We start from the raw sequence: 13778 nt of genomic DNA on the forward strand, positions 1-13778 counted from the left end.
GAGAAGCTGAGGCAGGAAGATCGCTTGAGCCCAGGAGTTCGAAACCAACCTGGGCCACATAGTGAGGCCCTGTCTCTACAGAAAATACAAAAGTTAGCTGGACATAGTGGCTCATGCCTTTAGTCCCAGCTACTCAGAGCCTGAGGCCAGAGGACTGATTGAGCGTGGGAGGTTGAGGCCGCAGTAAGCCATGATCACGCCACTACACTCCACCCTGAGTGACAGAACAAGACCCTGTCTCAAAAAAAAAAAGCGGGGGAGAGAGAGAGAGAGGCTTGAGAGGGAGAAAGAGAGAGGAAGAGAAGGAGGCACCAGAAGACGTGAACGTGGGAAGATACAAGGGCTAGTCACACTGGAGTGAGATTCACAGTTTAAAAGAAAAGAAAAGAAAAGAAAATGGGCCCAGGATTCACATTTGGGGCACAAAGATGTCAACTAACGGGGAGTCTGAAATGTCAATGTGTTTTCTGCTAACCACCACTGTCCCTGAACTTATCCACACTGCCCACTCCCGAATACTCACCTGGAGGCACTGGGGGCAACTTGGAGCTCTTATAGAACCTGTGGCTCTCATGGCTGGACAGTCTGAGGATGCCCCAGGGGATCTGATTTCAGAACAAGACCCTGAGACAGGGCTTCCTATCTACCTGGTGACCTCCCCCTCCCCTGTCCTCCTCCCCAGCAATTTATGCATCAGAGTTTTCACTCTACTTTGTCCACTGAATAAAATCTCACAAAGTGGAGGATCTGCTGGGTTGGTAAGCATCCTCTTTCTTTTTTCTTTTTTCTTTTTTTTTCGTTTTTTTTGTTTGAGACAGAGTCTAGCTCTGTGGTCCAGGCTGGAGTGCAGTGGCAAGATCCCGGCTAATTGCAACTGTGTCCCGAATTGGTTCCTTCCGGTGGGTTCTTGGTCTTGCTGACTTCAAGAATGAAGCCGCAGACCCTCGCGATGAGTGTTACAGTTCTTCAAGATGGTGTGTCCGGAGTTTGTTCCTTCAGATGTTCAGATGTGTCTGGAGTTTCTTCCTTCTGGTGGATTCGTGGTCTCGCTGGCTTCAGGAGTGAAGCTGCAGACCTTCACAGTGAGTGTAACAGCTGATGCTTACTGGTGCATTTCCAAACCATTTAGCAAGACACAGAGTGCTGATTGGTGCATTTACAATCCTTTAGCTAGACACAAAAGTTCTCTAAGTCCTTAATCGACTCAGAAGCCCAGACAGCTTCACCTCTCACAATCTCTGCCTCCTGGATTCAAGTGATTCTCCTGCCTCAGCCTCCCAAGTAGCTGGGATTACAGGTGCCCACCACCATGCCCAGCTAACTTTTCTACTTTTAGTAGACATGGGGCTTCACTATGTTGGCCAGGCTAGTCTTGAATTCCTCAGGTGATTCACCTGCGTCCCCCTCCCAAGGTACTGGGATTACAAGCGTGAGCCACGGCGCCCGGCCAAGCATCCTCTTTCTAAGTCACTCACCCACGAGTACGAATTGTTTGCGCAGATTGCTTTGCTCCATTGTAGCTGATTTCAACCCAGTTGTAAGCCTGGAGCTCAGCTTGTAAAGTTTTAACGTAGGCCCTTGTCAATGCTTCAGAAAAAAGCCCCTGGCAGTGCGACAGAGCAAAACTCCATCAGGAAAAAAAGGAAAGAAAGGAAAGAAAGGAAAGGGAAGGAAGGAAGGAAGGAAGGAGAGAAAGAGAAAGAAGGAGAGAAAGAGAAAGAAGGAAAGGAAGGAAAGAAAAGAAAGGAAACAAAGGAAAAGAAAACAAATAACCCTCCAGGTCATTGATTAGAAAGAAAAGAAAGAAAAAAAAGAAAAGAAAAAAGCCTCCAGGTCATTGCTTAGAAAGACAAAGAAAGAAAGAAAAAGAAAAGAAAAGAAAAGAAAAGAAAAGAAAAGAAAAGAAAAGAAAAAAGCCTCCAGGTCATTGCTCCTCTCTCTCTCTCTGCGGGTCCGCCCCCATGGCACCCTTCCCCTCCCCGTGGCGCAAGGTTACAATGGAAAGGGCCTCAGCTGGAAAGGTCTCAGAATGTGGCTCAGGGCAGCCACAATCTTATCAGGAGCTTTTCTGTTTGGGATCAGGGGAACCGGTGACTTTCCCAGGCCGATAAGGCGGGACCCAAGTTGTATATAAGGGGCAGCTCATGCTGCTGCTCTGTACCTTCCTCCCGTCTTGCCTTCTCCCTCGAGTTGGAATCCGGGAACAACCATGAAGTGGCTGCTGCTGCTGGGTCTGGTGGCGCTCTCTGAGTGCATCATGTACAAGTGAGTCCGGGTGGCGTGGGTGTGAAGACGCTGCCTCTCACATCACCTTCCTTTCCTCCCGTGTCTTCCTTCTTCAGTTTTTTCTCTCTCTCTCTTCGGCTGTCTCCATCTGCCTTTTCTGCGTCTCTCTCTCTGCCCTTTTTGGAGGCAGCCCTGCAGACATGGTTAAAACTCGGGCCCAGCCTGAGTCTGGTTCCCAGCTCCAGCCCGAGTCTGGTTCCCAGCTCCAGCCCTAGTCAGCTTAACTTTTTTGCATGACTGTGCAGAAGTGGGAGCTTCTCCCTTCCTTCCATCTTCCTGTCTTAGATCAGCTGGTTAAGAGTCCAGCCTGGGTTTGGTTCCCAGCTCCACCACTAGTCAGCTTAACTTCTTTGCATTATGGGGCAGAAGTAGGGGCATCTCCCTTCCTTCCTTCTTCCTCTCTTAGACCAGCTTCCCTTCCCTTCTGTGGCTGCCACAGCACCCGGTGAGCAGAATCCTTGCCTAATTCCTCTTCCTTCTCCAAACCACAGGGTCCCCCTCATCAGAAAGAAGTCCTTGAGGCGCACCCTGTCCGAGCATGGCCTGCTGAAGGACTTCCTGAAGAAGCACAACCTCAACCCAGCCAGAAAGTACTTCCCCCAGTTGGAGGCTCCCACCCTGGTAGATGAACAGCCCCTGGAGAACTACCTGGATGTGAGTGTGTGGGCAAGTGGTGGGGCCAGCTCTGAGGACTTGGCAGGCAGGAAAGAGGGTGTCCCAGGGGTCTTGGAGGATGGGCCTGGGCTCTGAGGCTCCAGGCAATGACCCAGAGTCTGCCCCCTAGATGTCAGTGGCCTGGGGCAGGCAGGAAAGCTCACAATCAGAGCTGTTGCTCTTTTGTTCATTCATTCATTCGTTCACTCGTTCATGCAATGTTTATTTCTTCTGAGTGCCTCGTTATATGTCAGGGCCTGTGCTGGGCTCATGGGGAAACAGCGGTGAACAAACTCATAGCCTAGGAGACAAACACAGTAATCAAGGAGTCTTGCAAACCAATGAAAAGAGCAGGCAGAAGGAGGACTATAGAGTGAAGCTGTCACACTGCGAGAGTCTGCCACTTGGGCAGGGAGCCTCCCTGGAGCCATGCAGGAAGAGTGGGACTTTCTAAGAGAACAAGACAGAACTCCCCATAGCCTGATCCCTTGTGCCAAACCCTGTAGCGGGCAGGAGCACAGTGCATTTGAAGGAGAGCCGAGAGGGAGGGAAGAATGGTGCTGCAGACTGTGGTCCCAGGAGCCGAGGGGTGGACGGAGAGAGGCTCCATCCTAACTGCCTCTGATTTATCTTAAACAGGGGAGTGACAAGATCAGATCTGAGTTTCAGAAAGATCACCCTGACTTTATTATTTGAGACCCGATAGCAAACACCCTGCCCTCCTGCAGATATTGTATGTCCCCTCTGTGCCTGGCACAGGGCAGAGGGCACAAATCAGTGATGCCCATGGTTCAGAGATTGGCCTCTGCCATCCAGCAGGCCTGGTGTAAATGTGGGTCCTAGTGCCTCTAAGCCACAGGACCTTGGCCAAGTCATTTAAATAATCTGAGCCTGTTTCTTGGTCTGGAAAACAGAACCACTAATATCTACCATCAGAGGTTGTTGCCAGGAATTAACACAATCATGTTTTCTGGAGCGCTTAGCATGGGGTCTGGCAGGCCCTTGGTAAGAGGCTTAGTTAGCACATTTATTTAGTTAACAAATATTTAACAAATATTGGCACCTCTCTATGTGCCAGAGGCTATGCAAGTTGCCAAAATGATGGTAAATAAACAAAGTTCCTGGAGCTTATATTCTAAAGGGGATGACAAATAAACAACCATGTAAGATAATTTCAGGTAATGATGAGGGCCATGACAAATTAATTAATTGGACTATGGGGAAAAAGAAGATAGAGGCAAATTTAGATAAAGTGGTCATGGAAGGCCTGTTGGCAGAGGGGACATTTGACAGAGATCTGGATGATTGATTTTTGAAAAACGGATCAGCCAAGGAAAGATCTAGAATAAACATTTTCCTAGCACAAGGAATAGCCAGTGCAAAGGCCCTAGGGCAGGAGTGACTGGTCAACGCCAAAGAACAGCAAGCAGACCAGTGTGGCGGAACAGAGCCAGCACGGGGGGAAAATGCTGCCACTAAGAAGAAAATACTGGTTGGTTGGCTGAGGCAGGTGGATCACTTGAGGTCAGGGGTTCGAGACCAGCCTGACAACATGGTGAAACCCTGTCTCTACTGAAAATGCAAAAATTAGCCGGGCGTGATGACACACACCTGTAACCTCAGCTACTTGGGAGGCTGAGGCAGGCAAATCACTGGAAGCCAGGAGGCGGAGGATGCAGTGAGCCAAGATTGCACCACTGCACTCCGGCCTAGACGACAGAGTGAAACTTGTCTCAAAAAAAAAAAGAATAAAAATACTGTCAATGCCTTTCTTGCAACATGCTGTACCCATCTAGATATAGAAATAAGAAAACTGGCCAGGTTTCCATCTTTAGGTGGCTTGCTTAGCTTCTGATACACAATTTAAGGCACAAGCACTGAAGCAGTCACTTGCCCGGTGCTAGAAGTTTCCACCCCCATCCTCCGAGAACATGCGCTGTAAGGATGGGAAGACTGACAGACAAGACAACAGCTGAAGAGGGAACAGCAGATTGTTAGGTGCTTGTGGTGCTTAGCAGAGAGCAGAGGGTAAATTGGGGGAGCAATCAGGGAAGACTCCAAGGAGGAAGGGACGCCACAGCTGGGCTTTGAAGAATGAAGGCAGTGGCTGGGAAGAGAAAGACAAGACCTGTGAGGAACGAAGGAAAAGGTGGAGAGGCAGACTGAGGAGATGCCCCAGAGACAGCCCCTAGGGAGGCCCTGACAGACAGACCCCGGTCCGTGAACTGCCCTGTCCTCGCCTGGACAGATGGAGTACTTCGGCACTATCGGCATCGGAACTCCTGCCCAGGATTTCACCGTCATCTTTGACACCGGCTCCTCCAACCTGTGGGTGCCCTCAGTCTACTGCTCCAGTCTGGCCTGCAGTAAGTGCCCAGCACGCCCTACCCCACTCTCACTCCCAAGCACCAGCTGACCCTGGGGAACCCTGGACACTCATGGGCTTTACACAGCTCCCACCTCAAGCCTGCTGGAGCCACTCAACAGGCATTTATTGAGCACCTACTATGTGCCAAGCACTGGACTCAGGTGCTCCAGGAGGTAAAGGGATGAGTGATGTGATCCCTGTGGTCAAAGACTTCACAGTCTGAGGGCAGAGAGAAGCTCTCCTAAATAACCACAGCCTGGGAGAGGAAGTATGGGGGGCCCAAAGCAAGACAGGGCCAAAGGGCTGTAGAATAGCCCACCAGGAAAGAGTCCAGTGTGAGAAAATGGCTCCAAAGCCTGGCTAGGACAGGCTAGAGGTCAGTGCTGAGCTCATTTAAAAAAAAAGAATCATTGGTTCGCTAATGAAAGAGAGTTTGTCTTTGGAAGTCATGAACAATGTGTGTTGCAGGTTCCTTCCTCTTCTAGGTTTTCACCTGAGTTTTAATGAAGATGAGGTGCCTGTGGCATCGTCCACATCATAACGGGAGCACTGCCCGGGGGCTAGATGGTGAAAGCGCTCATCACTGGGAAGCCACGGGCCTGCTCTGCTCGATGTTGGCCTGGGGAGGTCCCCAGGAGGCCCTTGGGGTTGGCTGGGGACCTGCCATCAGTGAATGGTCCCAGTAGTTCAATGAGAGAGGACATGACCTGGGTCTCTTGGGCTCCAATGGTGTAGGAGGAAAGGTCACTGCTCACCTCCAGAGCCCGTCCCAGGGCCAGGGTACCCCATCCCAGGAAGACATCCCAGCCCATGACCTTCACCCAGCTCTGAGAGACTGACAATCACCGCTTGTTCTTGCAGCCAACCACAACCGTTTCAACCCTGAGGATTCTTCGACCTACCAGTCCACCAGCGAGACAGTCTCCATCGCCTACGGCACCGGCAGCATGACAGGCATCCTCGGATACGACACTGTCCAGGTGGGCACCTGCAGGCTGCCGCTGCATCCCCCATCAGGCACACCCAAAATAAGCTTATTCCAGCAAGATGAGTCTTGGTGATCACAAAAGTAACCTGATTGGGGGTGCAGGGTGGGGGAGAAACAGCAGACATGTCACAGACATTGCTAGCTTGTGGGCAATGAGTAAAAGGGTGGGGTGCCGGGAGCCATAAGCCAGCCTCAGCTCCACCCAAGCAGAAAGGTATGGAGTGTGGGGAGAGTCAGTAAAGGCTCAATTCTCTACTGGCACCTCCTCTTCCTTCTCACGACATGGAGCACCCCCAAGTCACGAAATCTCCACAAGCCCTCCCTGCTACTTTCGGGGCATGGCAGGGGTCAAAGGCCCTGATTTGCCTGGGGTCTGCTCTGCATTTGTTCATCAGAAATACAAACACACAGTGACCATCTGTTCTCCAGCAAAATCTCACCCTGAGTCATAGACTGTGGCCATCTGGAGATCAGCTGCCATGGTTACCTCCAGCAGAGCAGCGAGCATTCCAGGAGACAGTCCCTCTCCCCTCCTTCCGGGCTGACACCCTGGAAGCCAAGTCCTGCATGAGATGAACCAGGGCGGCTCTGGGCCTGAGGCTGGCACCCAGAGCTCAGTGAACATGACCTGATGGTGAACATCATCTCGGTTCCCCCACCCAGGTTGGAGGCATCTCTGACACCAATCAGATCTTCGGCCTGAGCGAGACGGAACCCGGCTCCTTCCTGTATTATGCTCCCTTCGACGGCATCCTGGGGCTGGCCTACCCCAGCATTTCCTCCTCCGGGGCCACACCCGTCTTTGACAACATCTGGAACCAGGGCCTGGTTTCTCAGGACCTCTTCTCTGTCTACCTGAGCGCGTAAGTTGAGTGGAGAGGGGCCTCCTCCCACCTCCCCCTCCACAGGTCACAGTGTTCTGGCCCAGCAGGAGCTGTCCAAGGCTGCCTGCGATGGAGAGGGACTTGGGAAGCAAGGGATTTGGAAAGTCAATGTCTGAAGCTGGAGAAATGTGTCTTTGGAGAGTAATAGTGCCAAGTCTATCTCTGACGGGCCATGTGCACTCCATCTTACTTTACCAGCGTCTTTGTCCCCTTGATGTGCACAACTCAAATGTCATCAGCCATTAGCCCCTCAGTGCCAGTTCCCTCATCGTTGGCCTGCAAAGATGCCATTTAAAGTGAATACACTTGGCCAGGCGTGGTGGCTCATGCCTGTAATCCCAGCACTTTGGGAGTCTGAGGCAGGAGGATCACCTGAAGTCAGGAGTTCAAGATGGGATTTCAACATGATAGCCAGGATGGTCCCGATCTCCTGACAGCCTCAGCCTCCCAAGGTGGCTCTGAAACGTCATCTGCCTTTATGAGCACTTAAATATTTCATGTGGGGCCATTGTATCTCCCCAGCCAGATCCGAGTTTCTCAATCTGGGCACTGTTAACATTTCAGACCAGCATAAGTCCTTACCGCCAGGGACTGTCCCGTGCACTATAGGATGTTTGGCAGCATCCCCAGCCTCTACCCATGAGATGCCGGCAGCATCCCCTACCCCCACCCAATCATGACAATCCAAAATGTTTCCAGACATTCCCTGGGGGCAAAACTGCTCCCAGCTAAGAACCAGTGACCTCCACCATCAAGTCCTTAAGAGCCAACACTGTCACGCATTTACTTCCCTGGGGTCCCCATGGCAACTAGAGTGGGTACCACGGTGGAAACCACACACTCAACCTATAAGGCCTGTGTTCTTCCAAACGTAGTGCCACCACTCCCCCGCTGTGTGACCTTGGGCAGGTGGCCTCACCTCCCTCAGGCTCAGTGTCCTCATGGTAAGTGGAAATAACAGTGACAGTGCCAACTGCATGGGCCCTGGCCTAAGAGGAAAAGAAACCACATTGGTCACACCCCAGGACAGCCCTGGAAAGTGCCCAGTCAAGGGTAGCTCTGAGGAGGCAACAGCAGATGTTCACACAAATGGACCAACAAAAAAATTCATGTCTTCTCCTCTCACTTTCCATAGCGATGACCAGAGTGGCAGCGTGGTGATATTTGGTGGCATTGACTCTTCTTACTACTCTGGAAGTCTGAACTGGGTGCCTGTTACTGTCGAGGGTTACTGGCAGATCACCGTGGACAGGTGAGACTGCCATGGACGGGCAGCATCCAGGGCTGGGCCCCAGATCCCATGTCCTTATGGATTCATAGCTAACCAGCTCCCCAGAATACACCCAGGAACAGCTGCCACAGGGGAACACAATCCAGGGGGAAGGTGGAAGTGGGCCAAGCCACAGAGACCCCTAGAAAGACACCTCCCTGCAGGAGGAGGGAAGAGCTGTCTGGGAAGCTGAGACTCTGCAAGGGTGAGAAAGCCACTGTCCTCCTAGTCACGGAGGAAGGACCATCCACCAGCATCCCTGTGGAGAGCTAGGGGACCCACCTGTCCACACATCTCACAATTTAAGGGGCCTGTGAACCAGCACACGCTCCTCACACTCGAGGAAACATGTCACTTTCAGTCTAGAAGTGGCCAAAATGCCTAAGAAATTGTGTGAAGTCACTTCATTCCACCCTCCCCTTCAGGGCCTCCCCGGTCTCCCTTGCAGCTTCATTTCCGCGCTGTTCTTCCCCCAGCTAGCCTGCTACGGTGCTCAGTTGTGTGGGTTTTCCCAAGAATGAACAATTTCCCAGGACAGAGACTTTCAGTACTAAAACTGGGACCAGCCCAGGCAAACCAGGACACATGGATCACCTCATGTCTGCCCAGCCATGCTAGAATTTCACCAGCTCCTCCAACTCCTGCTCCAGCCCTGTGGTCTCTGTCCCTCCCTGAATACTGTCCCCTGATGACGTCCTCCTTCTCTCTTCACCTGCCTGGCATCCCTGGGTGTCTGCTCCCCTGGCTGCTCCCCTCCAACACCTCTCACCCTGGACCCTGTTTTTGTTCCCTGCCGCATGCCTGGCTTATCATCTTGCCCTTCTGCCAACATTACTTATCTTGCCAGCTAGGCCGGGAGCTCCCTGCAGCCTGGAACTGTGAGGCTGTCTTGTTTAGCTTGGCATTTCCCATGCCTGGCAGAGAGTAGGCACTTGCGGAATATTTGTAGAGTAAATGAATGCGGGATGAATGAGTGCGTGAATGATAGGAACAGAAATTTCACGCATCGGCCAATGGATGGGTGGGAAAGAAATGTCTGGACTCACCTCCTGGTTCCTCCTTGGAGAGATGTACCCCTGAGGGCTCAGGGACCTTAACTTGCTCTTGCCCTCAGCATCACCATGAACGGAGAGACCATCGCCTGTGCTGAGGGCTGCCAGGCCATTGTTGACACCGGCACCTCTCTGCTGACCGGCCCCACCAGCCCCATTGCCAACATCCAGAGCGACATCGGAGCCAGCGAGAACTCAGATGGTGACGTGAGTCCAGCCCCGACTGCTCTGTTCTACACTCAAGTAGTGGGTGTGCCAGGCAGAAGCGACAAAAACGCTTCTAACTTTTCCACCCTCACTCTTTCCAGATGGTGGTCAGCTGCTCAGCCATCAGCAGCCTGCCCAACATCGTCTTCACCATCAACGGAGTCCAGTACCCCGTGCCACCCAGTGCCTACATCCTGCAGGTGAGGGGGCTCTGGACCATCCACTAGAGGGGTTCACACAGAATGTGGCCACAGAGACCCCCTCTGCAGAGGGAAAGTGCACTTCCACGAGCTGAAGCCAAGAGGCAGAGGCAGACGAACATCTGCCCTAGACAGCCTCCAGAGAAAAAGAATATATTAAAAACAAATGCAGGAATAAGAACTCAGATATAGCCCCCTAAGGGAACAAGTGAAGCAAAGGTTAATGGAGTGAAAAGAGGATTCCATTTGGACCCCTGGGTCCAAGTACTGGGTCTGAATTACTAGCCCATTGATTCTGAGCAAGCTACAACTCATCTCACCCTCAGTTTTCGCATCCAAAAAGTAGAGATGGCAGCTTTCCCCACCCTCAGAGTGCGGTTAGATTAACCAAGTGCGACTGATCACATCAGACCTACCAAGGGTTGGGCAAATGGAAATCCTAATTTCCATAGGCTGGGGCTTCCGACACTTCTACCATCTCTACCAAGTAGCAAATCTTTAGCTATACGAGCCACAAGAAAACTCTTTCCCTTCTGTTATTATAAAGTCAGGTGGAAAACTAATTTTGCCAGTGGACTCCTGTCACTCAGCAAGAAGCACTGATGCCTGGGCTCCCCCACTGATTCTCATTACATTAGGAGAGGGCAAGGCCTGAGCAATGGATGGGGCTGCGGGGGTTCAAAGCTCCCCAGGTGATGTGCAGACAAGGTCGCAGCCCGGTGACTTATGAGGCAAGAGGGCTAATAGCTCATCTGGTTTGTCCCTGACCGGATCAGAATAATGAGAAAAGGCTGTGGCGGCAGGGTTTTCAAACTCCTTCCTAGCAGCTGAATTCTCCCTAAGCCCCTTAGCTCCGATGCTGATGTCAGGGTTCATGTGCCTGCCAGAAACACCAGATAATGTCCAGTAATGCGTAGAAACCAGTTGCTCAGTGGACAGCTTCTACAGGCCCACTCCAGGCCAAGAATAGCTGAGTCCCTGGACACTGAGCCAGGAAGCTCCTCCTTGCACGTGCCTTACAGCTGGACCAGGGCGCCCTGGATGTTTATTACCCAGCGCCTATCACTGCTGAATCGGTGTCCCAGCTCCACTTTTATTCTCCTTTTCTCCAGAGCGAGGGGAGCTGCATCAGTGGCTTCCAGGGCATGAACGTCCCCACCGAATCTGGAGAGCTTTGGATCCTGGGTGATGTCTTCATCCGCCAGTACTTCACTGTCTTCGACAGGGCAAACAACCAGGGCGGCCTGGCTCCCGTGGCTTAAGCCTAAGTCTCTTCAGCCACCTCCCAGGAAGATCTGGCCTCCGTCCTGTGCCCACTTTAGATGTATCTAATTCTCCTGACTGTTCTTCCCAGGGGAGTGTGGAGGTCTTGGCCCTGTTCCCTGTCCTACCGATAACGTAGAATAAAAACATAACCTAGTGAAACAGGTTTTGTGGAGCTGCTTCTCTTTGCTGGTCTTTTTCCTTCACATCACTGGGGATAGAACGCCAGGGCAGGGATCAAAATGACCACATCCACTTGGATGGCATCCAAAATAGTGACCCCAGCAGTGGACACTTCATGATGGAGCCAGGAAGACAGAGAGGCTTCAGGGGGTTGTGCTGGAAGCATCCTAAAAAGACCTGGGGGCCAAAAATGCTGGGCTCATTGTCTTCTCATAGAAGGGACACTGAGAGCTGAGATCATGCCACTGTACTCCAGCCTGGGCGACACAGAGAGACTCCAGCTCAAAAAAAAATAGGGCACTGAAGCTCTCAGTTGAGGGAGTCAACTTCTTATTTCTTCCAAAGCCAATAAGAGATCATGAGAAGGCTGGTCACAGTGACTCACCCCTGTAATCCCGGCACTTTGGGAGGCTGAGGCGGACAGTCACCTGAGGTCAGAAGTTTGAGACCAGCCTGGCCAACATGGTGAAACCCTGTCTCTATTAAAAATGCAAAAGTTAGCTGGATGTGGTTGTGGGTGCCTGTAATCCCAGCTACTCAGGAGGCTGAGGCAGGAGAATTGCTTGAACCTGGAAGGCAGAGGTTGCAGGGAGCTGAGATCACACCATTGGACTCCAGCCTGGGCGACAGAGCAAGACTTCATCTCAAAAAAAAGAAAAAAATAGAGATCATGGGGAAAGGAAAGCAATCAGGAGAATCAGGAGAGGAGGACACTAATGACACTAATGGTGATGTCCCTAAGTAGACAGGACAGGGCAGTGTTGTCTGCGAGACATGGACAGGAGAAGTGGAAGAAGCAGACACCCCACAGTCTTCCAATATGCCCTTGTGATTCGCTGGCTACCAGGACTAACAGTTAATCTCCCCAAGGTCCCAGACACAAGACACTGAATCCATCTGTTTCCCCATCTGTAACCAAAGAGAATGGTGTTCCACTTCCCTGAGCAGAGGTTGTGAGACAGAGAATTAAGCATGTTCATTAGCATATATGCCCTAGAAAGGCAAAGAGGAAACAGAGCAGTTTCTCAGACTGGGCTTGGTAGCAAAATGTTCAATGGAAAACACAGTTTCAAAATAAGTATAGAACATGCTACATTCTACGCTCTTCCCCAGGGTTCACCAGCTACAGTTCCCAATCAAAGGCTCTGACGAGACCTGCTGCAATGTGATCTGTTTCGTTTTAAGTCAGCTGAGCTTGATCTCAGACTCTCTCTCGCTAGTAAGTCTATTACAGCCCTGGGCTCCTCGGCATGCATGCTGGGAAAATTCCCATAACTCCTGCTTCTGGTGACAGCTGACCCAGGCTACCTGCTGAAGACACGAGCCCAGAAGCTGGAGCTGGGCTCTAGGAAGGGCAGGGGTGAGCTCCAACACCCAGTCTCCCCAGGGTCACTCACCCTCCCAAGCCCGTTTTCCATAGCTGAATAAACTTTAGGAAAATAAATTTCGTTTCATCCCTTCCTTGCTTTAAACTCTTAATACCTTCTTGCTATTGCCATTGGAACAAAACAGCAAATCTTTGGCATAGTCCCAGGTCCTGTGTGCTCCTTTCCCTCCAAACCTTCCCTGCTTCACTCTGATCCCGTTACCCTGAGCTCCCTCCACCCTGGCCTCCCACGGCCACAATAGCCCAAGTGCTTTCCCATCTCCAGACTTTGCACATGCTGTTCCCTTTGCTTGGGCTGCTTTTCTCTCTTTCTTGATTTGCTAACACCTAGCATCTGCAGACATGGCTTAAATGTCACTTCCAGGCCAGGCTTGGTGGCTCACGCCTATAATCCCAGCACTTTGGAGGCCGAAGTGGGCAGATAACTGAGGTCAGGAATTCAAGACCAGCCTGGACAACATGGTGAAACCCCGTCTCTACTAAAAAAATACAAAAAATTAGCTGGGCGTGGTGGTGGGCACCTGTAATCCCAGCTACTCAGGAGGCTGAGGCAGGAGAATCGCTTTAACCCAGGAAGTGGATGTTGCAGTGAGCCGAGATTGCACCACTGGACTCCAGCCTGGGCAACAAGAGCGAAACTCCGTCTCAAAAAAAAAAAAAAAATGTCACTTCCTTGTAAAAGTGATCAGCCCTCCCTCACCACTCTCTCATAGAGCCTGGGCCTACCTTTTCCCTCATGGTACTTGGCACTACCTGTAACCATGCATTTCAGTGTTTAAGATTCACAAGGGCAGGGATGGTGATCGTTTTCATTAGGTTTGAAGCCCAAGCAGCAAGAGCAGGGCTTGGCACATATAGGAGGTCAATAAATATTTGCTGAATGAGTGATTAGAGAAGACTTTTTAAAAGGAAACATCTCAGATAGGATGAGAATATGAGAGTGGGGATAAGGTTTGAGAAAGGCCATGTGAATAACAACAGGTGGGTCAGCTCCCACCCCCACCAACATTCCATCCTCGTCATATTGTGTCATGGG

General features: G+C 51.4%; 1 protein-coding gene across 1 annotated transcript; it reads left to right on the forward strand.

Moving 5' to 3' along the window:
• The first annotated feature begins 2209 nt into the window (after nt 1–2209).
• Nucleotides 2210–11171, forward strand: LOC115834765 (pepsin A-5-like). Its single transcript, XM_030810889.1, has 9 exons — nt 2210–2265; nt 2778–2940; nt 5189–5306; nt 6170–6288; nt 6960–7159; nt 8316–8432; nt 9565–9709; nt 9811–9909; nt 11022–11171. The coding sequence occupies exons 1-9, from the start codon at nt 2210–2212 to the stop codon at nt 11169–11171; spliced, it is 1167 nt and encodes a 388-aa protein (XP_030666749.1).
• The last annotated feature ends 2607 nt before the right edge of the window (nt 11172–13778 follow it).

This window comes from Nomascus leucogenys, chromosome 4, assembly GCF_006542625.1.
Source record: "Nomascus leucogenys isolate Asia chromosome 4, Asia_NLE_v1, whole genome shotgun sequence".
NCBI classification, from domain to species: domain Eukaryota; kingdom Metazoa; phylum Chordata; class Mammalia; order Primates; family Hylobatidae; genus Nomascus; species Nomascus leucogenys.

Coding starts and splice junctions, on each gene's coding strand:
- LOC115834765 (XM_030810889.1), top strand. CDS start 2,210: ATGAAGTGGCTGCTGCTGCTGGGTCTGGTGGCGCTCTCTGAGTGCATC. Junction 2,266..2,777: donor TCTGAGTGCATCATGTACAA/GTGAGTCCGGGT, acceptor TCCAAACCACAG/GGTCCCCCTCATCAGAAAGA. Junction 2,941..5,188: donor CCCTGGAGAACTACCTGGAT/GTGAGTGTGTGG, acceptor TCGCCTGGACAG/ATGGAGTACTTCGGCACTAT.